This window comes from Oncorhynchus masou, chromosome 13, assembly GCF_036934945.1.
Source record: "Oncorhynchus masou masou isolate Uvic2021 chromosome 13, UVic_Omas_1.1, whole genome shotgun sequence".
Classification (NCBI taxonomy): domain Eukaryota; kingdom Metazoa; phylum Chordata; class Actinopteri; order Salmoniformes; family Salmonidae; genus Oncorhynchus; species Oncorhynchus masou.
In genome coordinates this window covers 39,592,549-39,617,651 of record NC_088224.1, presented here as the reverse complement: position 1 = coordinate 39,617,651, position 25,103 = coordinate 39,592,549, and the positions used below count along the sequence as shown (strand labels likewise).

General features: G+C 46.0%; 1 protein-coding gene across 1 annotated transcript in view; it reads left to right on the top strand.

The window, feature by feature from the left end:
* LOC135552310 (ephrin type-A receptor 7-like) overlaps window positions 1-25,103 on the top strand; it is a 202,443-nt gene that overhangs the window by 144,722 nt on the left and 32,618 nt on the right. Inside the window, exons 4-5 of the mRNA XM_064983864.1 lie at window positions 4,610-4,765; window positions 7,162-7,491. Of these exons, the coding sequence (XP_064839936.1) occupies window positions 4,610-4,765; window positions 7,162-7,491 (486 nt within the window). The remainder of the gene's footprint in view (window positions 1-4,609; window positions 4,766-7,161; window positions 7,492-25,103) is intronic.

Genomic DNA, 25,103 nt, shown 5'->3' with positions numbered 1-25,103 from the left:
GTGTGTGTGTGTGTGTGTGTGTGTGTGTGTGTGTGTGTGTGTGTGTGTGTGTGTGTGTGGTAGATAGACTTTCCATGTCCCGGTTAATCAAGCGTCTTGCACAGCACGCAGGACAAATTGATAAGTTGGGCAGCCAGCTGTTCTGGCCCAGCTGTGTGCTGTTTCTCTCTCTCTCTCCCTCTTTCTCTCTCTCCCTCTTTCTCTCTTTCCCTCTCTCTCTTTCCTCTTTCTCTCTTTCACGTTCTCTTTCCTCTTTCTCTCTTTCACGTTCACTTTCCCTCTCTCTCTCTCTCTCTCTCAATTTTCTATTCAATTTTCTTTATTGGCATGACATAACAATATTCATATTGCCAACGCTTACTTTGGATATTTACAATATTAAAATAATAAGAATCAAAATTGTCATCGGGACAACAATAACCAAGGGTCAAAATAAGCATACAGTAGAGGACATGTGCAGGTTGATTGGTCTGTCAGACACTGTCCCTCATCTTATGGCAGGCAACAATGTAGTGTGCTGCCAACCCACAGCTCTCTGTGTTCTCCCCCAACAGGACGGGTAGCCTACTCTCACCAGAGAGGTCTTTGAAACCTTGAATAAGTGTTTCAAATTTGGGCAAATGACATATTTTTTTAACATTTTGTCAGGAAATGCAGCTCTGTCTCAGATTCTGCTGTTGTGCAGTGGTTGCACAGCCTTTCCTCTGCAGGGAGACAGGTTTTCCTGTGTCTCCCCTTCTCAATGGCAATGCTGTACTCACTGGGCCTGTACTTTGTCATGGTTTTTCTAAGGTTTTGATCAGTAACCATGGTCAAATAGTTTGCAATGGTGTACTGTCGATTTAGGGCCAGATAGCACTGCACGGGGCAAAATATGGCTATTTTGGCTATCGAGATGCCACATTTGTCTTGACTTCCTGCCATTCAAACCACATTACTGTAACATGCTGACCACACCGCTCGCGTCACGTAAATGTATACACACGTTATTCAATCATTGCACCCAGACTGCTCCCACACGTCAACGAGTGTCTGCTTAGCCAGGCTCTAAAGTAGAATTTCTGACGCTTGACGCGCTGCAAGTCCCGCCTCTCCCATCTCCTCATTGGTTTTTAGGAGCATATACCCACGTGGTTGATTGATTGATTGATATTTCATTCAAATGTATTCATAAAGCTCTTCTTACATCAGCAGATGTCACAAAGTGCTATACAGAAACTCAGCCTTAAACTCCAATGCAGATGTAGAAGCACGGTGGCTAGGAAATTCTCCCTAGAAAGGCAGGAACCTAGGAAGAAACCTAGAGAGGAACCAGGCTCTGGGGGGTGGCCAGTCCTCTTCTGGCTGTGTCGGGTGGAGATTATAACAGAACATGGCCAAGATGTTCTAACGTTCATAGATGTCAAATAATAATAATCACAGTGGATGTAGAGGGTGCAACAGGTCAGCACCTCCGGAGTAAATGTCAGTTGGCTTTTCATAGCCGAGCATTCAGAGTTCGAGACAGCAGATGTGGTAGAGAGAGAGAGTGTCAAAAACAGCAGGTTCGGGACAGGGTAGCACGTCCAGTGAACAGGTCAGGGTTCCATAGACGCAGGCAGAACAGTTGAAATTGGAGCAGCAGCACGACCAGGTAGACTGGGGACAGTGAGGAGTCATCAGGCCAGGTAGTCCTGAGGCATGGTCTTAGGGTTCAGGTCCTCCGGGAAAGAGAGAGAATTAGAGGGAGCATACTTAAATTCACACAGGACACCGGATAAGACAGGAGAATTACTGACTCTAGCCCCCTAACACATACTATTGCAGCATAGATACTGGAGGCTGAGACAGGATGGGTCGGGAGACACTGTATCCCCGTCCGACAATACCCCCGGACAGGGCCAACCAGGGAGGTTATAACCCCCACACCACTAGAGGGATATCCGCAAACCACTTACTACACTGCGACAAGGCTGAGTATAGCCCACGAAGATCTCCCCCATGGCACGAACCCGAGGGGGCGCCAACCCGGACAGGAAGATCACGTCAGTGACTCAAGTGATGCACCCCTCCTAGGGACGGCATGGAAGAGCATCAGTAAGCCAGTGACTCAGCCCCTGTAATAGGGTCCGAGGCAGAGAATCCCAGTGGAGAGGGGAACCGGCCATGCAGAGACATCAAGGGCGGTTCGTCGCTCCAGTGCCTTTCCGCCCACCTTCGACCCCTGGGCCAGACTACACTTCATCATGGGACCTACTGAAGAGATGAGTCTTCAATACATTATCTTTTTTGTGGCCTTTTTTCTTCCCAATTTTGTGATATTCAATTGGTAGTTACAGTCCTGTCCCATCTCTGCAACTCCCGTTGCAGGAGAGGTGAAGGTCGAGAGCAGTGCATCTTCCGAAACACGACCCCGCCAAGCCGCACTGCTTCTTGACACACTGCTCGCTTAACCCGGAAGCCAGCCACACCAATGTGTTGGAGGAAACACTGTACACCTGGCGACTGTGTCAGTGGGCAGACCATTCTGTGAAAATGGAACTCTATAGGAGAAAGCCCTGCCTCCAGCTGTTTGCTTACAAATTCTAGGGACAATAAGGAGGCATGCATCTTATGATCGTAGTGTACTTAGTTATGCACGGCAGGACCAAATCGGGGAGAGAGGTAGAAGCAAGCCTATGTAATGCTTTGTAGGTTAACAGTAAAACCTTAATCAGACAGGTTAGAACTGGAGTAATATGATCACTTTTGGGGGTTCTATTCAAGATTCTAGCAACCATGTTTAGCACTAACTGAAGTTTATTTAGGGCTTTATCTGAGTAGCCAGAAAGTAGAGCATTGTAGTAGTCTAATCTAGAAGTGACAAAAGCATGGATTAGTTTTTCTGCATCAGATGAGGTCAGAGGTCCACACTCCAGTCCAGTAGTGGTAATACACCTTAAATTGGTTGCCAACCACCATATAAAGTCTGAAGAAACCTGAAGGAGGAAAGATTATGTTAAACGAACTCTGTTTACCCTTTTATCTGTGGATTAATTGTCAGAGTAGAGGACCTTGTGCATTTCAGTGACAACCCAATGTTTATATCCCAGGACAAATTAACTAGCAACAGCAAGCTAGCTAAATGGCCAGAGCAGCTACATTTAGCCATTTCAGATGCTAAATGGCCAGAGCAGCTACATTCAGCCATTTCAGATGCTAAATGGCGAGAGCAGCTCCATCCAGCCATTTCAGATGCTAAATGGCCAGAGCAGCTACATCCAGCCATTTCAGAAGCAATGTTTTTCTTCGCCCTCTGCAGCACTGTAGCCAAATAGGGGATCTCTACAAAGCAGGCTGTTCGGTGTTAGTGTAATGGAAGACATTAGACAGACGATTACAAGGTTCTTACAGACACCGCTACGCCCTACACACTCACGCTTTCACATCAGTCCCAGCTTGGGGAGTTTGAAAGGGCTAATCGGTGTGACTTCGAGGCATGTGTGTCTTAAATTGTGTGCGTTGCGTCTGCGTGTGTGTGTGTGTGACACCCAAACCCACCATCTATTCACCTTTCAGGCTTTACCCTCCGTCAGACACGGTGACATCGTTGAGGCTGGGCCCGGGTTGTCTTCACAGCCACATGTATTATCTAACCGCAGTGCATTAGCAGTAGGATAGAGAACGGCAGTGAGGAATATGATGGTGATCATAATGGGAAGAGAGAGCGTGCTGAAGGTGATAATGTAGAAATGTTGTTGGGGACCCGGTGACAGAGAGGAGAGCAGCGCTCAACTGATTTCATACACATTACCACTCGGAGCTCTGGCATGGCAAGCGGAAAATGAACCCCAGTGAGAAAGAGTGGAAATAGTTTGTGTGCGTGCCCGTACTAACAGGCATGCGTGCTTGTGCGGTGTGCGTGTAGTCACTCTCTCGCGCTCTCTTTTTCTACCGGTCTTTTCCCTGCCTGGCTCTCTCCATCTCCCTCTCTCCGTGCCCCCAGTCCCAAATTAAACGGAGTTGTGTAATAAGGAATTGTCAGGAGCCGTTAACACGCGAGAAAGAAGGGAGGAGATGACAGAGTGAATTGGAGAAGGGGAAAAAGGTCGAGGGGTTGACCAGCTCGGTGCCTGAAGAGAGATTGGACAGCATGTGTTGGTTCTGTACTGACTAGCTGGTCCAGTTCCATTGACCATATGTTCAGCTTAGAGGCTCAACATAATGTGTTTGTGTTCAGCCTTACAGCTCTGCTGAGTCATCAAATCTCGCCTTCTAAAATCAGTCTCTCTCTCTCTCTCTCTCTCTCTCTCTCTCTCTCTCTGTCTCTGTCTCTGTCTCTGTTTCTCTGTCTCTCTCTCTTTTTCTCTCTCTCTGTCTCTCTCTCTTTTTCTCTCTCTCTCTTTTTCTCTCTCTTTTTCTCTCTCTCTTTTTCTCTCTCTCTCTTTTTCTCTCTCTCTTTTTCTCTTTCTTTCTCTCTCTTTTTCTCTTTCTTTCTCTCCCAGAAGACATAATTAGCTTGAATGTATGTACCCCATGCCGCTAAATCATTATCAGCACGTTACAGCAGTTTTAAAACATACACCAACTGATATAATAATACTGTGTAATGTGTTTTTAATGCATATTTATGTTGATCTTTTTTTCTCAGCGTGTCCCCCTGGCTCGTATAAGATGTCATCCAGACAGCAGGAGTGTTTTCCGTGCCCAGCCTACAGTGTGGCTGAGGAGGAAGGATCGGTGGTGTGTGTGTGTGAGGAGGATCACTTCAGGACCCCCCTGGACAACCCCTCCGCCCCCTGCACCCGTAAGATGCGCGCATACACACCTGTTCCTATGCAACTCCTCATCTGACTATATCACTCTGTCATATCACCTCTCTTCTAGCCATGTAACCCTGTCATTCCTCTTCTCAGTCTCTCTCTCTCTCTCCTTCACTTCCTCTCTGACCATAATCGCTCCCGCCTCCCACTGACCTTGTCCCTTCATCCCTCCTCCCCTTCCCTAACCTCATCACTTAATTATTCCCTCTCCCTCCCGCTCTCTCTACCCCATCCCTCCATCCATCAGGTAACCCAATCCCACTGTCCTTCACCCGTCCTTCACCTTATCCCTCTATCGTTTCCCTATTCCCATCATACTTCACCCATCAGTCCTCCACTCAACCCGAAATCTTCCCTCTCGCCTTCCCCCCACTTGGTCACCCAATCTATTTTCACCCCCCCCCCCCCCCTCCTCTCCTCCCACACTCCCCCCTCCAAAGACGCACATACATTCAAGGCCAATTCCATACCATATCGCCAGGGGCAGCTGTATTGATCTAACCCTCTGTAGTGTTGATGGTTAAATACACACACGCCACCTGATTTAATCCACCTAATAAGCTTCTTGAATAATATGCTCTATAGTGTACCAGACAATAAAACACAGAGGGCAAAAATGGAGTGTGCTCATTCGTGGCTCGGATCAGCTCCAGTTTTTTATTTTTATAGCCCTGTAATTAGAAGGTTTAATCACGATATTGATTCCCGGTGCTTTCATATCGATCAGGGGCAGTCGGGGATAGCATTTATAGCTCTTTAATTACCACATTTAATTACAATATTGATTCCGTAATTGTGACCATCTCCTGATTCCACCAAGCTATTGTGTGGAGAGGTGGAGACAGGCAGATGGGAGGACAGACAGATGGAGAGGGGGAGGAGAACTGAGGAGTTGTGAAGGAATGATAGATGGGAAGAGGGAGATTAAGAGGAACTTTGAGAGAGCGATGGAAGAGAAGGAGAGGCGAGGCTATGAAGGCCCGGCTGTGTGCGTACAGGTACGTGTTAATGAATAAGTGAAGGTGGTACGTCACACACCACAGCTGTGCCCCACCTCCAGCCACACGCCCGTTACCGTGTTACATAACCCCACTGAGAGAGCATTCAGTATACACCCACTGATGCATTTATCGCCCCTCTACACCTGCACGTTAATTATTACCACAGAAATAGTGTACATTGTCACTTTCCCACAAGTGTTTCTCACACACACACACACAACCATCAATATCCTTTAATGGACCAGTACCTTTTATATTCCGTTCATGTGTTGCAACATGCACGGTTACAGCCCCGCGTCATGTAAAGGCTTTGCCTTGTAATAGCGCAAGGCCTTGAAAGTGACCGTTCTGCGTGCGCATGAGTGTGGTTGACCATTGTCAGAACCTCCTACCAGGTGAAGAGAGGAAGCTATGTAGGACTATTGAGATGCACCCGTCGTATTTCACCTTTTGATAACAGAGAGGATTCTCATTCCGCGAGCACAAACCACCTTTTCTGTGGCGACTCATATTTGCGGTTTGTAAACAAGGCATTTGTTCCAGCCATGACTGTTGACTTAAATAACTAATAGGCAGTCCTTTATCTCTCGCTCTCATACACAGACACACACACACACACACACGTATACAAACACAGTATACACACACAGTATTACACTTCACCATCACTAATAGATTTCCCTCCATTTTCTTTCTCAATCCGCCGTAAGATGAGGTGGTCGGTAAATCAAGGACTGTCTAGAAATCGCATGAGTGAATAAAGATGGTCGGCGAGCAGCATATTATACATGTCTCACTTACGGCTCCTTTGTTCCGTCGTCATAGACACACACGTTTCATCTAGACTAGGCAGGCTTTAGTTGCTTTGGCTAGTCTTATTTTCTCTGTTCTTCCCCCCCCCACCCATAATCCCTTCCTCATCTCAATCCTATCAAGGTATTACGTAGGCATTGTAGCCAGATGTGTGCTAGCGCAATGACACCACGTAGCTACCATTCTGGGGCGGGCTACACTTTGCGAATGGGACTACAGAGGGAAGTGTTCCGTAGTAATTGGTTGCCACTGGTTTTAATGCTGAATTCAAATACATTCCCTCATACTGATGTCTGATGTACTGGTGCCTAGTCTGTTACGTCCTCACTTTTCTGCTTTGCTGCACGGTATATCGCTGTTATCTTGGTCAGGTCGTTATTGTAAAAGAGAATGTGTTCTCAGTGACTTACCTGGTTAAATAAAGGCAAAATTGAAACCTGCTGTGGCACTGTAGGTAGTAAGTACATCATACAGAATAATCATATGTCATAGAAATGCCTCACGCTTTTAAACATCATACGGGGGCCATAAGACGAGCACTAAATGTGACTTATCCTCCCTCCCAGGCCCCCCCTCTCCTCCCAAAGACTTGGTCTACACCCTTAAGCAGTCCACCATGATCCTGGAGTGGAGCGCGCCAACGGACACGGGCGGCAGGGGGGATCTGACCTACAGCGTGGGCTGCCGCCGGTGCCTGGGGCTGCAGTGTGAGCCGTGCGGGGCCAGCGTGGGCTTCATGCCCCAGCAGAGCGGGTTGACCGAACGCACGGTCACCGTGGTCAACCTCATGGCCAACTCCAACTACACGTTGACGGTCGAGGCCCTCAATGGCGTATCAGAGCTCCTGCCCAACAAGAGGTTCTACACACAGGTCAACGTGTCAACTAGCGTGCCAGGTCAGTGGAAGTTGTGTTCACACACAGTCTTGCATAACTAACCTTGTGGGGACACAATTCAGTCCAATTCAAAATACTATTTTCCCTAACCTTAATCTGAAAACCTAACCCTAAAACTAACTCTAGCTCCTAACATTAAACCTAATTCTAACCTTAACCCAAAACCCCCTAGAAATAGCATTTGACCTATGGGAGACAAACAAAATGTCACCAGTTGGTCAAAATTTTGTTTGTTTACTATTCTTGTGCGGACATCACCCTGATTCTCGTTCTTTACCTTCAAATCAGAAACACCACGAACGTCTGAGGACAAAGGAGTGCTCAAAAGCACACTGTATACAAACTCTGAACTGATGACACACACACCCTGGGCTCAGCGCCCCTCTCCTCTCGGCGCTAGCTAAAAGATTCCCGTCATCACGATGTGACCATCTCATATTCATCCACACCCTTCACAAAGCCATTAGCCAGAGGCTTTAAAAAAAGCACTCAGCAAAGTGTCCCTGTCACACACACCCAGCAACCCCCCTCCCCCCACCACCACCACCACCGACCCAGACTCCATACATTCTCACACATTTGATGACTCATGTTTATTCAACTTGTCTGCATTCGCCGGCTGATATTTCACAAACATCGACCTGCTGTGGGGAAAAAAGGAAAAATGAAGTGTTTCATTTGCATATGCAGAGGAAAGACGAAATGGAAGCCCTCAAAGTGAGAGCGTGTTTTGTACTCTAATTGTTAATTAGTGGAAGCAAATGCAATGCGTTATGAATGGAGCTTGTATTAATGCACATTTGGAAATGGAACGCCAGCACTTTGGATGTTCCACGGTGGGGCAAAATCAACACACACACACACACACACACACACACACACACACACACACACACACACACACACACACACACACAGTGAAGTCATTAAGGAGAGCTATCACGATGGCTTCTTCACACCAAATGTTTTACTCCAATATTCATGATTTGGTAAAAGAGCAGGTATGTTTTTGTGGTGTATTTGTGTGCAAGCTTGTGTGTGTGTGTGTGTGAGCTTGTAAGGGAGTGTGTGTACTGTACAAGTGTGCGTGCATGAAAATGTGTTTGTTTGGGAGTGTGTACTTGCGTGCGTGCCTCTGTGTGTGACCGTGCTCTAGATTCTAGTGCTGACCAATTACAAAATGGAGGTTGTGTAAGGGCAGGGGGGTGTGGGGGAGGGCTTAGTGAACGTGCGTGTGTGTGTGTGCGCGCGCGCGCGCTGGATGGTACCAACAGTATGGATGCGAGATGAATGCTGGACATTATGCTGAATGGGGCTAAATCCAAGGGTCACGGAATGGCCTAGTTCTGCATTCTTACAAAGATTCACTCAGTTATCCTCATAACCAGGGATGTTAACTAGTCACCTTTCGGTGAAATTCTACATTTTTGGGGGGGGGGCTGTAAGCGATCAAGTGATGTGCGTTTGGAGCAATACTGGCTGCTGTATCCAAGGCTCAGCCAATCGTTTACATAACAGCAGAATGCAGCGCAGCGCGTGACTGAAGAGAGAAGAGACGACCAACTTACTAGTTACAGTAGCAGCACGTGACTGAAGAGAGAAGAGACGACCAACTTACTAGTTACAGCATCAGCACGAGACTGAAGAGAGAAGAGACGACCAACTTGCTAGTTACAGCATCAGCACGAGACTGAAGAGAAGAGAAGAGACAAACAATTTACTAGTCACAGCATCAGCACGTGACTGAAGAGAGAAGAGACGACCAACTAGTTACAGCATCAGCACGTGACTGAAGAGAGAAGAGACGACCAACTTACTAGTTACAGCATCAGCACGTGACTGAAGAGAAGAGACAACCAACTTATTAGTTACAGCATCAGCACGTGACTGAAAAGAGACGAACAACTTACTAGTTACAGCATCAGCACGAGACTGAAGAGAAGAGACGACCAACTTACTAGTTACAGCATCAGCACACGACTGAAGAGAGAAGAGACTAACAACTTACTAGTTACAGCATCAGCACGAGACTGAAGAGAAGAGACGACCAACTTACTAGTTACAGCATCAGCACGTGACTGAAGAGAAGAGACGACCAACTTACTAGTTACAGCATCAGCACATGACTGAAGAGAAGAGACAACCAACTTACTAGTTACAGCATCAGCACGAGACTGAAGAGAAGAGACGACCAACTTACTAGTTACAGCATCAGCACGAGACTGAAGAGAAGAGACGACCAACTTACTAGTTACAGCATCAGCACGTGACTGAAGAGAGAAGAGACGACCAACTTACTAGTTACAGCATTAGCACATGACTGAAGAGAAGAGACAACCAACTTACTAGTTACAGCATCAGCACGAGACTGAAGAGAAGAGACGACCAACTTACTAGTTACAGCATCAGCACGTGACTGAAGAGAGAAGAGACGACCAACTTACTAGTTACAGCATCAGCACATGACTGAAGAGAAGAGACAACCAACTTACTAGTTACAGCATCAGCACGAGACTGAAGAGAAGAGACGACCAACTTACTAGTTACAGCATCAGCACGAGACTGAAGAGAAGAGACGACCAACTTACTAGTTACAGCATCAGCACGTGACTGAAGAGAGAAGAGACGACCAACTTACTAGTTACAGCATCAGCACAAGACTGAAGAGAGAAGAGACGACCAACTTACTAGTTACAGCATTAGCACATGACTGAAGAGAAGAGACAACCAACTTACTAGTTACAGCATCAGCACGCGACTGAAGAGAGAAGAGACTAACAACTTACTAGTTACAGCATCAGCACGAGACTGAAGAGAAGAGACGACCAACTTGCTAGTTACAGCATCAGCACGCGACTGAAGAGAGAAGAGACTAACAACTTACTAGTTACAGCATCAGCACGAGACTGAAGAGAAGAGACGACCAACTTGCTAGTTACAGCATCAGCACGAGACTGAAGAGAAGAGACGACCAACTTGCTAGTTACAGCATCAGCACGTGACTGAAGAGAGAAGAGACGACCAACTTGCTAGTTACAGCATCAGCACGCGACTGAAGAGAGAAGAGACTAACAACTTACTAGTTACAGCATCAGCACGAGACTGAAGAGAAGAGACGACCAACTTGCTAGTTACAGCATCAGCACGAGACTGAAGAGAAGAGACGACCAACTTGCTAGTTACAGCATCAGCACGAGACTGAAGAGAGAAGAGACGACCAACTTGCTAGTTACAGCATCAGCACGAGACTGAAGAGAGAAGAGACGACCAACTTACTAGTTACAGCATCAGCACGAGACTGAAGAGAGAAGAGACGACCAACTTGCTAGTTACAGCATCAGCACGAGACTGAAGAGAGAAGAGACGACCAACTTGCTAGTTACAGCATAAGCACCAGACTGAAGAGAAGAGAAGAGACAAACAATTTACTAGTCACAGCATCAGCACGTGACTGAAGAGAGAAGAGACGACCAACTAGTTACAGCATCAGCACGAGACTGAAGAGAGAAGAGACGACCAACTTACTAGTTACAGCATCAGCACGAGACTGAAGAGAGAAGAGACGACCAACTTGCTAGTTACAGCATCAGCACGAGACTGAAGAGAAGAGACGACCAACTTACTAGTTACAGCATCAGCACACGACTGAAGAGAGAAGAGACTAACAACTTACTAGTTACAGCATCAGCACAAGACTGAAGAGAGAAGAGACGACCAACTTGCTAGTTACAGCATCAGCACAAGACTGAAGAGAGAAGAGACGACCAACTTACTAGTTACAGCATCAGCACGAGACTGAAGAGAAGAGACGACCAACTTACTAGTTACAGCATCAGCACACGACTGAAGAGAGAAGAGACTAACAACTTACTAGTTACAGCATCAGCACGAGACTGAAGAGAGAAGAGACGACCAACTTACTAGTTACAGCATCAGCACGAGACTGAAGAGAGAAGAGACGACCAACTTGCTAGTTACAGCATCAGCACGAGACTGAAGAGAAGAGACGACCAACTTACTAGTTACAGCATCAGCACACGACTGAAGAGAGAAGAGACTAACAACTTGCTAGTTACAGCATCAGCACGCGACTGAAGAGAGAAGAGACTAACAACTTACTAGTTACAGCATCAGCACGAGACTGAAGAGAAGAGACGACCAACTTGCTAGTTACAGCATCAGCACGAGACTGAAGAGAAGAGACGACCAACTTGCTAGTTACAGCATCAGCACGAGACTGAAGAGAGAAGAGACGACCAACTTGCTAGTTACAGCATCAGCACGAGACTGAAGAGAGAAGAGACGACCAACTTACTAGTTACAGCATCAGCACGAGACTGAAGAGAGAAGAGACGACCAACTTGCTAGTTACAGCATCAGCACGAGACTGAAGAGAGAAGAGACGACCAACTTGCTAGTTACAGCATAAGCACCAGACTGAAGAGAAGAGAAGAGACAAACAATTTACTAGTCACAGCATCAGCACGTGACTGAAGAGAGAAGAGACGACCAACTAGTTACAGCATCAGCACGAGACTGAAGAGAGAAGAGACGACCAACTTACTAGTTACAGCATCAGCACGAGACTGAAGAGAGAAGAGACGACCAACTTGCTAGTTACAGCATCAGCACGAGACTGAAGAGAAGAGACGACCAACTTACTAGTTACAGCATCAGCACGTGACTGAAGAGAAGAGACGACCAACTTACTAGTTACAGCATCAGCACGTGACTGAAGAGAAGAGACGACCAACTTACTAGTTACAGCATCAGCACGAGACTGAAGAGAAGAGACGACCAACTTACTAGTTACAGCATCAGCACGTGACTGAAGAGAGAAGAGACGACCAACTTACTAGTTACAGCATCAGCACATGACTGAAGAGAAGAGACAACCAACTTACTAGTTACAGCATCAGCACGCGACTGAAGAGAGAAGAGACGACCAACTAGTTACAGCATCAGCACGTGACTGAAGAGAGAAGAGACGACCAACTAGTTACAGCATCAGCACGTGACTGAAGAGAGAAGAGACGACCAACTTACTAGTTACAGCATCAGCACGTGACTGAAGAGAAGAGACAACCAACTTACTAGTTACAGCATCAGCACGAGACTGAAGAGAAGAGACGACCAACTTACTAGTTACAGCATCAGCACACGACTGAAGAGAGAAGAGACTAACAACTTACTAGTTACAGCATCAGCACAAGACTGAAGAGAAGAGACAACCAACTAGTTACAGCATCAGCACGTGACTGAAGAGAAGAGACGACCAACTTACTAGTTACAGCATTAGCAAATGACTGAAGAGAGAAGAGATGACCAACTTACTAGTTACAGCATCAGCACGTGACTGAAGAGAGTAGAAACAACCAACTTACTAGTTACAGCATCAGCACGTGCTCTGGAAAGACAGCTTGCCAGTTACAGCAGCACGTCCCCTGAATGATAAGGAAGAGGTAACATTAGGTGTGAAGCTGGACCACGGAGACGGGGGTGAGAAGGTTACAGCAGCACGTCCACTGAACGATAAGGAAGAGGTAACATTAGGTGGGAAGCCGGACCACGGAGACGGGGGTGAGAAGGTTACAGCAGCACGTCCCCTGAATGATAAGGAAGAGGTAACATTAGGTGGGAAGCTGGACCACGGAGACGGGGGTGAGAAGGTTACAGCAGCACGTCCACTGAACGATAAGGAAGAGGTAACATTAGGTGGGAAGCCGGACCACGGAGACGGGGGTGAGAAGGTTACAGCAGCACGTCCCCTGAACGATAAGGAAGAGGTAACATTAGTTGGGAAGCCGGACCACGGAGACGGGGGTGAGAAGGTGATGAAGCGAATGAGTTGTAACCCGAAAAACAACTGGCATTTGGAAAAATTGAGGTGAGGGAGAAGGTGTGAGGGAACAAGTATTAGTATCTTGCTAGCTGGATCAAATTCTCTGTTAGCTAGCCAGAGTAATGTTGAGCAACATTAGCCAACTTAACGGATCAAATAATTGAGTATATGGTGTGAAAAGCTTGCTAATAAAGTCAGACAGCTAACGTTACAACATCAGTATTCGACTCTGTGTTTCACAGAAAGTATTTGACTCTTGTGACAAGATTAAGGAAATTAGAAGGGGGGGGTGTGTTTCGGCAAGGCCATTTCTTGCCTGCTGAAATTCTCCCCCCCCCCCTAATTTCCTTAATTTTGTGGCTAGGGTTAGGTACTTTCTGTGGCACATATCAGTGTCAAATACTTTCTATAGAACAAACTTCACGTCAGGATAGGCAACAAAAATGAATAATTCATGCATGTGTGTTATATTAAACATAGAAGAGGGAGTAAAATGTAGGCAAGCAATAAACATTTCAGAACAACTACTAGTTGAATAAGACATGGGAGAGATGATGAATTTTGGCAAAGAGATTTATTTATAGATGAATACACTTGAAACAAATAGCCAAACTGAAAACTGCAGACATGACTAGCGCCTCCCCCGCGATCAAAGGACACAAATAAAAAATAGCTTTCTGCTACAAAGATCAGTGAAATGTAGGCTAAACCGACAACAGAGTGAAGAGCAGAAGTTTCGACTAGCAAGCAAGTTGCAGCAATGAAGAATTGAGTGCCTGCGCGTTCACGCGAAGGGTATGGGGGTTCTGTCAGGGGGGAGATTTTTGGCACAACATCGTTCCTCAAGTTATAACGTGTTAGTTGCTTACTGGACCCTGGCAATCTGTGTGAAATGTTAACAAGCTAACAAACTAACCACTATCTGTTAACTAATGTTTTCCCTCTACAGTATGTGGTTCATTTTCAGAATGAGGGAATTAGGTGAAAATGAGGCGTCGCTTGTTAAACAAGTGGATTCAGGGATCAAGTGTAGCTGATGCTGGGCCTGGCTTAAGCTGGATGCCACTATAGAGGTGAAAGGAACACCACACACTTTCCCTCTTTCAATACAGTGGATAAAAGGGGTATGTCAGGTGTACGCTCTGCCTGAAAAAGATCAATTATGCCAACAAAGGGTATCATGCTCTGCTGGCACATTGTAGAACAGATGTCCACAGGCAGTAAGTGTACAATGTAATAATGTGCAGTGTAGCTCAAATATATTGTTTTTGTTGTGTTGAACTTCACAGTAACATGTGTGAGTGAGGGGGGGATTATAAAACGTTTTTACTCTGTGAACATTATTTTTGCACACATGTAGTCTTGTGCACTTGATCGACGTCTATAGTGGCCACTATAATATAGCATTGTTTCATTCTATTTCTACTTTAAGATGTTTTTTTCCCAAGTGCAATATGTGTGTGTTGTCACAAGCGCTGTATTATAAAGGCTGTCATGGTCACAGGCGCTGTATTATAAAGGCTGTCATGGTCACAAGCGCTGTATTATAAAGGCTGTCATGGTCACAGGCGCTGTATTATAAAGGCTGTCATGGTCACAAGCTCTGTATTATAAAGGCTGTCATGGTCACAAGCGCTGTATTATAAAGGCTGTCATGGTCACAGGCGCTGTATTATAAAGGCTGTCATGGTCACAAGCGTTCTATTATAAAGGCTGTCATGGTCACAAGCGCTGTATTATAAAGGCTGTCATGGTCACAAGCGCTGTATTATAAAGGCTGTCATGGTCACAAGCGTTCTATTATAAAGGCTGTCATGGTCACAAGCGTTCTATTATAAAGGCTGTCATGGTCACAAGCGTTCTATTATAAAGGAATTACTTACTGGTTGGTAGGTGATCAAATACTTATGTCATGCAATAAAATGCAAATTAATTACTTAAAAATCATACAATGTGATTTTCTGGATTTTTGTTTTAGATTCTGTCTCTCGCAGTTGAAGTGTACCTATGATAAAAATTACAGACCTCTACATGCTTTGTATGTAGGAAACACTGCCGATTTTGCAGGTTATCAAATACTTGTTCTCCCCACTGTGTGTGTGTGTGTGTGTGTGTGTGTGTGTGTGTGTGTGTGTGTGTGTGTGTGTGTGTGTGTGTGTGTGTGTGTGTGTGTGTGTGTGTGTGTGTGTGTGTGTGTGTGTGTACACCGGTTGGCTGAACACACATAAACACTGAACACACGCCAAGGGAAAGCACTCACTCGTTATGTCGCACAGAGAGAGATACAAACTGACAAGTGCTGAGCGAATGGGGGCCTTGAAGGCCTCCTCAGCTCAGGGCCAGTTGCATTCTTAGACCTGAGTTTTGAGATCAAAGACCCAAGTCGTCAATGCCAGGAAGTAGCCTTAACCTTTTACCTAACTCAAGTACTAACGACGTAAAGCAGGGGTGGCAAACTAATTCCATGGAGGGCCTAGCCTGTGCTAGACGACCAGGTGAGGGGATTTCCTTACTAATTAGAGACCTTAATTAATCAATCAAGTACAAGGGAGGAGGGGAAATCTACGGACACTCTGCCCTCTGTGGAATGAGTTTGACACGTGACGTGGAGGCTGCCAGCACTCCAAAAGGCTCCCATCTCGTCTGTCTTCCATGCCACACACCTCAAACTACAACGACGCTTGTCTTTTTCTCGATCTCTTCCTGTTTTCTACCTCCTTATCGCTCTCTCCTTTTCCCCCTCTCCCATTGTCTGCACTCTTTTATTAATTTGTTCTTCCACCTTTTCTGTTCTCCCTTCAATCCTTTTCCTGTGTCTCATACACCCCCTCCCCCTTCCTCTCTCTCTCTAACCAGCCCTACTAATTTACACATAAATCTCCCTGGTCCAGAGAGTGGAACGGGGGCTTTTCTCATTGTGTGCTTCTCTGAGTGCTGCCCACCTGGGGCCTTTATACATTAAGAAGGAGAGACGTTATAAAACGCTGCCAGTTTATGCCCTGTGCATATTTTAGGCTAATCCACTCTGTGTAGAGCTGCTCCCCCTAGTCCCCACACAGCCAATAAACTATACTGCTGCGCTCTCTCCAAGGTTAGAGACCAACATTCTCGGCAAGCCATGTGTAGTCTCTCTCTCTCTCTCTCTCTCTCTCTCTCTCTCTCTCTCTCTCTCTCTCTCTCTCTCTCTCTCTCTCTCTCTCTCTCTCTCTCTCTCTCTCTCTCTCTCTCTCTCTCTCTCTCTCTCTCTCTCTCTCTCTCTCTCTCTCTCTCTTATTTATATATATATATTTATATATATATATATATATATATATATATATGGCTGTCACGGCTTAGAGTTGATGTATGGGCTGTTAGCAGCCATGTCCTTCTGTTTGTTGTCGCGGGGATTGAGTGAGTTGGACAGGGCCATATTCCTGTGGGACGTTTATGGCGAGGTGTATGGGCGTTTTGCACGTGTATTAGAAGGCCTGCATTATCCACGCGCCATTGACACACTTCTCCTCAGATCACCAACCAAGCATGACCAAACCCCTGATGCAATCCGCTCCCCTCGAAGGTTAAGCGTGCTAACTCCCTTTGTGCATCCTGAGACAATACCTTATAAAAGCCCCCACTGACCTTTATGAGAACTGCATTACCGACTGAGCACAGACTTCTCTTACTCCTTTTTCCACTCACGCACACTCTCTTCTCTCTCTCTCTCTCTCTCTCTCTCTCTCTCTCCTCCCCATCCCCCTCTCTCAGGTGCAGCTGTAACGTATTCGGCCTTGTTGTGCTGGCTAAGCCTGTTAGCTGGAGGTGGGGGCGCAACGCTTTGGTGTCCGCTACTGCTCTAATCTAAAATAGGGGTTATTTGGCCTGCAGGCTACAGCTGTGTGTGTGTGTGTGTGTGAAAAAGCACACACAGTGAAAGTAGAGTCTGTAAACTAGCTATGAACTGGGGAGCGGTGCAAGGGGGCCTGTCCCCTGAAAGCCTCCAAAGGACTGCACACACCCTGACAGAAAGGATTTCCCATGAATGGAGAGAGCGAGGGAGAGGGGGTTTATCGGTATGCCACAGACCCTCAAGGGGGGGTTGGGGGTATAGAGGATTGGATGGATGGAAGGGTGTGTGAAGAGCGGGAGTTGGGTAAATGGGGATCATTCCTGCCCCAAGGGGCTCATGGGACCCATTATCCAGCTGTGGGTTAGGGGTGTGTGAGTGTCTGTGTGAGTGTCTGTGTGTGTGTCCGTCACGCTTTAATTGTGCGTGTGTCGTTTGTGTATGAGAGTGAGAGAAGGTAATGTCTGTCATATGTATCAGGTCACGCTGGAAGTGTGCGTATGTCGATTGCGTGTGAGAGCGAGAAATGTCACGCGTGCGTACAAGTGTACATAATCCGCCCTGAGGATGCCATTGTGTAGGATAGGCTATTGCGCAACACCCATCAATATTTTCCTGTTCTATTGTTCAGATGAACTAAATGATCTGGCGATCCGGTTATGAAATGCCATGCTTATTATAAATCCATAGCCCTATTCGGACAGGACTAGTATTAGGTTACTAGAGACATTGGTTATGTAATTATTATCATGTGTGTTATTCCAGATGACGATTCGCACGGGATTTGTTTTTCCAAACTTCCCCCTTATATATATATATATATATATATATATATATATATATTTTTTTCAATTGAGTCTTATGCTGGTTTTAATTTCAGGTGTGATTTATATTTCAATATGTCTAAATGATAAAAGGCTGGACTGATAACTCGTGCCTGGCTGCCGACTGTATAGATGTCCCCATTTTAATATATACAGTGAACAATTGTGATCATAATCGTTATTTTAGCGGTAGTTGTCCTTTCCCAAAATGTTTTAAATGTCGGTCATTCGCATGAAATGTGTTTGCAGAACTTTTTTGTTTTAAGCGTCAATTTATCAAAAGCAATTCTTGTTTTCTTGCTCAAACTGCGAGCAGCACCTGTCAAATCTCTGTCATGTCTCGGAAAACACAGGGATGTCGTTTGGCGTGGGACTAGTAGAATATTGTCAGAGGACCTTGGAGTTCTACCATCACCCCCAAAGATGGAGGTTATTCTGTCTGGAATTGTTCATCTACCGCCATGTAAAAATGACTGACGTGGCAGATTTGCACAGTACAAAAATGATGGATGGGGTGTTTTTGTGCTCGTGCACATAATTACGTTCCCCGGCCTCCCCCAGTAAAATGAATCCCGTCTGAATAGGACTGATGTTTATGCTGAAATAGACTATTAAATGAGAGAGCCTATGTTGTTGATAGACCATAATGTGTGTCTCCTCGCTGATGTCAATGACTAAATGGGCAATGGAAACGCCTAAGAAAGCTGATCATTTGAGCATGCGACTTGATGGTGAGAGCCCAGTATTAGAATCACTGCTGTCCCTTTTTTAATTATAGACTTATTGTTACTTTGTGGATTTAAAATCGCAATGTTTTTATTTATTTATTTAGCCTTTTTTATTTATTTAACTAGGCAAGTCAATTAAGTACAAATTCTTATTTACAGTGCCGGCCTACCGCGGTCAAACCCAGACGATGCTGGGCCAGTTGTGCGCCGCCCTATGGGACTCCCAATCACAGCCGGATGTGACACAGCCTGGATTCGAACTGGGGACTGTAGTGACGCCTCAAGCACTGAAATTCAGTGCCTTAGACCCCTGTGCCACTCGGCAGCCCATTATAGTCATTTTAGAGTTTTTTTGTTGTTGTTGTTAAAACCACCAAATGTCGGCTTTTTACCAGATTCAAATATATTCACATGAACTGTAGCTGATCAAATTTCTGAAAGCTGTATCTACAAAATTCTGCCCATCTGAATGAATTAGCATTATACCATAGTCTAAAATAACAGCCATACATGATTTAATGAAATCACAACATTTTTTGATTCTAATAAGACTCAAAAAAACAAAATGCTACAGCTCAGCCATTTCCAGGCCAAACACAATGAAACTCGAGGTATTGTAGCCTACAGTGCACAGAGGGTTCTGTACGCAGCGTTGTACCCTCACAGATGCGTTTTGCTCAACAAAAAGCCACGTAAGCCCAAATCCCCCAGCCCCAGAGCGGTGGCCTCTCCAGTTGTTGAGCTCCTCAGTGGCATGTTTAAAGCCCTTTAGATGAGGGGAAGAGGAAAGCGGAGAGTGGGGGTCGGGGGGCTGGGATTGGCATTTCAATATCTTCAGAGGATTTATTCGGCCTGCTTTAGATGCCCTGGTCCCTGTGGAGATGCATGGTGGCTCAGCGCACCTCTCTGGGAATCCTCCTGAGGGGAGGGGGGCAAGATCACGAGAGGAGGACAGGAGGTGGAGAGGAGGACAGGAGGTGGAGAGGAGGACAGGAGGTGGAGAGGAGGACAGGAGGTGGAGAGGAGGACAGGGGATGGAGAGGAGGACAGGAGGTAGAGAGGAGGTGGAGAGGAGGACAGGAGGTGGAGAGGAGGACAGGAGGTGGAGAGGAGGACAGGAGGTGGAGAGGAGGACAGGAGGTGAGGCAGGAAGTGGTAAGGAGAGGTGAGGAGGAGAGAGAGGAGTACAGGAAGTGGAGAGGAGAGGTGAGGAGGACAGGAGGTAGAGAGGAGGTAGAGAGGAGGTGGAGAGGAGTACAGGAGGTGGAGAGGAGAGAGGAGGACAGGAAGTGAGGCCGGAGGCAGTGGATAGGAGGACAGGAATTGAGGCAGGAGAGGAGAGAGGAGAACAGGAAGTGAGTCAGGAGGTGGAGAAGAGGTGAGTCAGGAGGTGGAGAGGAGGACAGGGGGTGAAGCAGGAGGTGGAGATGAGGATAGGAGGTGAGGCAAGAGGATAGGTGAGGCATGAGATGGAAAGGAGAGAGGAGGTGAGGTGGAGATGACAGGAAGTGAGGCAGGAGGTAGAGAGGAGGACAGAAGATGAGGCATGAGGTAGAGGACAGGAGGTGAGGCAGGAGGTGGAAAGGAGAGAGGTGAGGTGGAGAGGAGGACAGGAGGTGAGGAATCAGGAGGTGAGGCATCAGAAGGTGGAGAGGAGGACAGGTGAGGTGGAGAGGAGGACAGGTGAGGTGGAGAGGAGGACAAGTGAGGTGGAGAGGAGGACAGGTGAGGTGGAGAGGAGGACAGGAGGTGAGGCATGAGGTGGAGAGGAGGACAGGAGGTGAGGTGGAGAGGAGGACAGAAGGTGAGGCATGAGGTAGAGAGGAGGTGGGGCATGAGGTGGAGAGGAGGTGAGGCATGAGGTGGAGAGGAGGACAGGAGGTGAGGTGGAGAGGATATGAGGAGAATAGGGGGTTTCGTTTATTAGGATCTCCATTAGCTACGGCACATGCAGCAGCTACTCTTCCTGGGGTGCACATAAAACCATGAAGTCCATGAAAAAGTGACTCTCACGAAATAACTCATTTCCTGGTCACTGAATGGAAAGAAATTAAAATTCAATGTCTTTGTAACACCTTTCTCTCCCTTTTGAGGTGTGTGTGTGTGCCAAGCCTTTTGGGTCTCCTAATGAAAAGTGATTGGCTAGGTGAGGCTTCAGCGACCACCAAATGAATTGAGTCTTCAAGCAACTTCTCATGACTGAGGCCCGGCCACTTAAGACGCTTTGTCAGCCAGTGATGAGAATTTGGTTAGCTTGGCTTATTATCAGGGTCTATGAGGATGTACTTTAGTGTCTGCACACATGGTACTTTGAATTTATGTTTTTCTGTTCAGTATTTTCCAGTCATACACAAACACATAGACAACACACAGTCACGGACAGACCTACACACTCTCACAAACACACACATAGAAGACACGCACGCACACAGTCACAGACTGAAAAGAGACACACCCTTGGTTAAACCCAGTAACACGCTGGGCTGGAGGGGCTCCTTTTGAACGGAAGTCTCTACAGCGCAATGACTCAGTCTCCAGGCAGAGAGCGAGAGAGGTGAAAACCCATTTTTCATCTCGGTGAAAGGAGAGGAAATTTGAAGTTGTTTCGTTCAACCCCTCCTCCTCTTTCATTTTGGCCTCCTCACAACTGTTAAGATCTTCATTGTGCAGCTGTCAAAAACAAATCACATTGTATTGGTCACATACACGTATTTAGCAGATGTTATTGCGGGTGTAGTGAAATGCTTGTGTTCCTAGTACGGCACTGTTGGAGCTATCTAACAATTCACAGCAATACACACATCTAAAAGTCAAATTATGGAATTAAGAAATATAGAAATATTACAACGAGCAATGTCGGAGTCCGGAGTTTAAATATATAAACGTCCCTTTTTCAGGACCCTGTCTTTCAAAGATAATTGGTAAAAAATCCAAATTACTTCACAGATCTTTTAATTTTAAAGGGTTTAAACACTGTTTCCCATGCTTGTTCAATGAACCATAAGCAATTAATGAACATGCACCTGTGGAATGATCGTTAAGACACTAACAGCTTACAGACGCTAGGCAATTAAGGTCAAAGTTATGAAAATGTAGGACACTAAAGAGGCCTTTCTACTGACTCTGACAAACACCAAAAGAAAGAAGCCCAGGGTCCCTGCTCATCTTTGTGAACGTGCCTTAGGCATGCTGCAAGGAGGCATGAGGACTGCAGATGTGGCCAGGGCAATAAATTGCAATGTCCATACTGTGAGACGCCAAAGACAGTGCTACAGGGAGACACGTCTGGGACCTGTTGGATCGGAGGGTGAGAGCTAAGGCCAGAAATGTCCAGGAACTTGCAGGTCCCTTGGTGAAAGAGTGGGGTAACATCACAGCAAGAACTGGCAAATCTGATGCAGGCCATGAGTAGGGGATGCACTGCAGTACTTAACCTGTCTAGGAACCCCTCGCCACCAGCCAATGAAATTGCAGGGCACCAAATTCAATCAACAGAAATCTCATAATTCAAATTTCTCAAACATACAAGTATTAGACACCATTTTAAAGATACAATTCTCGTTAATCCAACAACAGCGTCCAATTTTAAAAATAAATAAAAGCTTTTCAGCGAAAGCAGAACATATCATTATGTTAGGTCAGCAACTAGTCACAGAAAGCATATAGCGAGAGGAGTCACAAAAATCAGAAATAGAGAGAAAATTAATCGCTAACCTTTTGATATTCTTCATCAGATGACACTCCCGGGACAACATGTTACACAATACATGTATGTTTTGTTCGATCAAGTTCATATTTATATGCAAAAACCTCAGTTTACATTTGGATTTGCCTCCAAAACATCCCGTGAATTTGTACAGAGCCACATCAATTTACAGAAATACTATTGATAAAAGAGACAAGTGTTATTCACAGAATTAAAGATATACTTCTCCTTAATGCAACTGCTGTGTCAGATTTCAAAAACCATGCAATAATCTGAGTACGGCGCTCAGAGTCCAATACAACCCAAAAAGATATCCGCCATGTTGGCATCAACAGAAGTCAGAAATAGCATTATAACTATTCACTTACCTTTGATGATCTTCATCAGAATGCACTCCCAGGAATCCCAGTTCCACAATAAATGTTTGCTTTGTCCATCATTTATGTCCAAATAACTCCTTTTGGTTTGCGCGTTCAGTACACAATCTAAATTTACGACGCGCGGGAAGGTCTGGGCAAAAGTCAGACAAAAAGTCATATTACAGTTCGTAGAAACATGTCAAACGAAGTATAGAATCAATCTTTAGGATGTTTTTATCATAAATCTTCAATAATGTTCCAACCAGAGATTTCCTTTATTTGTAGAAAAGCAATGGAACGCAAGATAGCTTTCACATGCACGCGCGCCACGAGCTCGTGGCTCTCTGCCAGACCTCTGACTCATTCCCCACTCATTCGGCCCCACTTCACAGTAAAAGCAAATCAAATTTTATTTGTCACATACACATGGTTAGCAGATGTTAATGCGAGTGTAGTGAAATGCTTGTGCTTCCAGTTCCGACAATGCAGTAATAACCAACAAGTAATCCAACTAACAATTCCAAAACTAATATCTTATACACAGTGTAAGGGGATAAAGAATATGTACATAAAGATATGAATGAGTGATGGTGCAGAGCAGCATAGGCAAGATACAGTAGATGGTATTGAGTACAGTATATACATATGAGATGACTATGTAAACAAAGTGTCATAGTTAGTGGCTAGTGATACATGTATTACATAAGGATGCGGTAGATGATAGAGTACAGTATATAAACATTATATTAGGTAGCATTGTTTAAAGTGGCTAGTGATATATTTTACATCCTTTCCCATCAATTCCCATTATTGGAGTGGCTGGAGTTGAGTCAGTGTGTTGGCAGCAGCCACTCAATGTTAGTGGTTGCTGTTTAACAGTCTGATGGCTTTGTGATAGAAGCTGTTTTTCAGTCTCTTGGTCCCAGCTTTGATGCACTTGTACTGACCTCGCCTTCTGGATGATAGCGGGGTGAACAGGCAGTGGCTCGGGTGGGTGTTGTCCTTGATGATCTTTATGGCCTTCCTGTAACATCGGGTGGTGTAGGTGTCCTGGAGGGCAGGTAGTTTGCCCCCGGTGATACGTTGTGCAGACCTCACTACCCTCTGGAGAGCCTTACGGTTGTGGGCGGAGCAGTTGCCGTACCAGGCGGTGATACAGCCCGCCAGGATGCTCTCGATTGTGCATCTGTAGAAGTTTGTGAGTGCTTTTGGTGACAAGCCAAATTTCTTCAGCCTCCTGAGGTTGAAGAGGCGCTGCTGCGCCTTCTTCACGATGCTGTCTGTGTGAGTGGACCAATTCAGTTTGTCTGTGATGTGTATGCCGAGGAACTTAAAACTTACTACCCTCTCCACTACTGTTCCATCGATGTGGATAGGGGGGTGTTCCCTCTGCTGTTTCCTGAAGTCCACAATCATCTCCTTAGTTTTGTTGACGTTAAGTGTGAGGTTATTGTCCTGACACCACACTCCGAGGGCCCTCCCCTCCTCCCTGTAGGCCGTCTCGTCGTTGTTGGTAATCAAGCCTACCACTGTTGTGTCGTCTGCAAACTTGATGATTGAGTTGGAGGCGTGCGTTGCCGCGCAGTCGTGGGTGAACAGGGAGTACAGAAGAGGGCTCAGAACACACCCTTGTGGGGCCCCAGTGTTGAGGATCAGCGGGGTGGAGATGTTGTTGCCTACCCTCACCACCTGGGGGTGGCCCGTCAGGAAGTCCAGTACCCAGTTGCACAGGGCGGGGTCGAGACCCAGGGTCTCGAGCTTGATGACGAGCTTGGAGGGTACTATGGTGTTAAATGCCGAGCTGTAGTCGATGAACAGCATTCTCACATAGGTATTCCTCTTGTCCAGATGGGTTAGGGCAGTGTGCAGTGTGGTTGAGATTACGTTGTCTGTGGACCTATTTGGGCGGTAAGCAAATTGGAGTGGGTCTAGGGTGTCAGGTAGGGTGGAGGTGATATGGTCCTTGACTAGTCTCTCAAAGCATTTCGTGATGACGGAAGTGAGTGCTACGGGGCGGTAGTCGTTTAGCTCAGTTACCTTAGCTTTCTTGGGAACAGGAACAATGGTGGCCCTCTTGAAGCATGTGGGAACAGCAGACTGGTATAGGGAGAAAGGAAACACAAATCAATACAAAACAATAAACGTAACGTGAAAACCGAAACAGCCTATACTGGTGCAAAGTATTACAGAGACAAGAACAAGGACAATCACCCACGACAAACTCAAAGAATATGGCTGCCTAAATATGGTTCCCAATCAGAGACAACGATAAACACCTGCCTCTGATTGAGAACCACTTCAGACAGCCATAGACTAAGCTAGAAAAC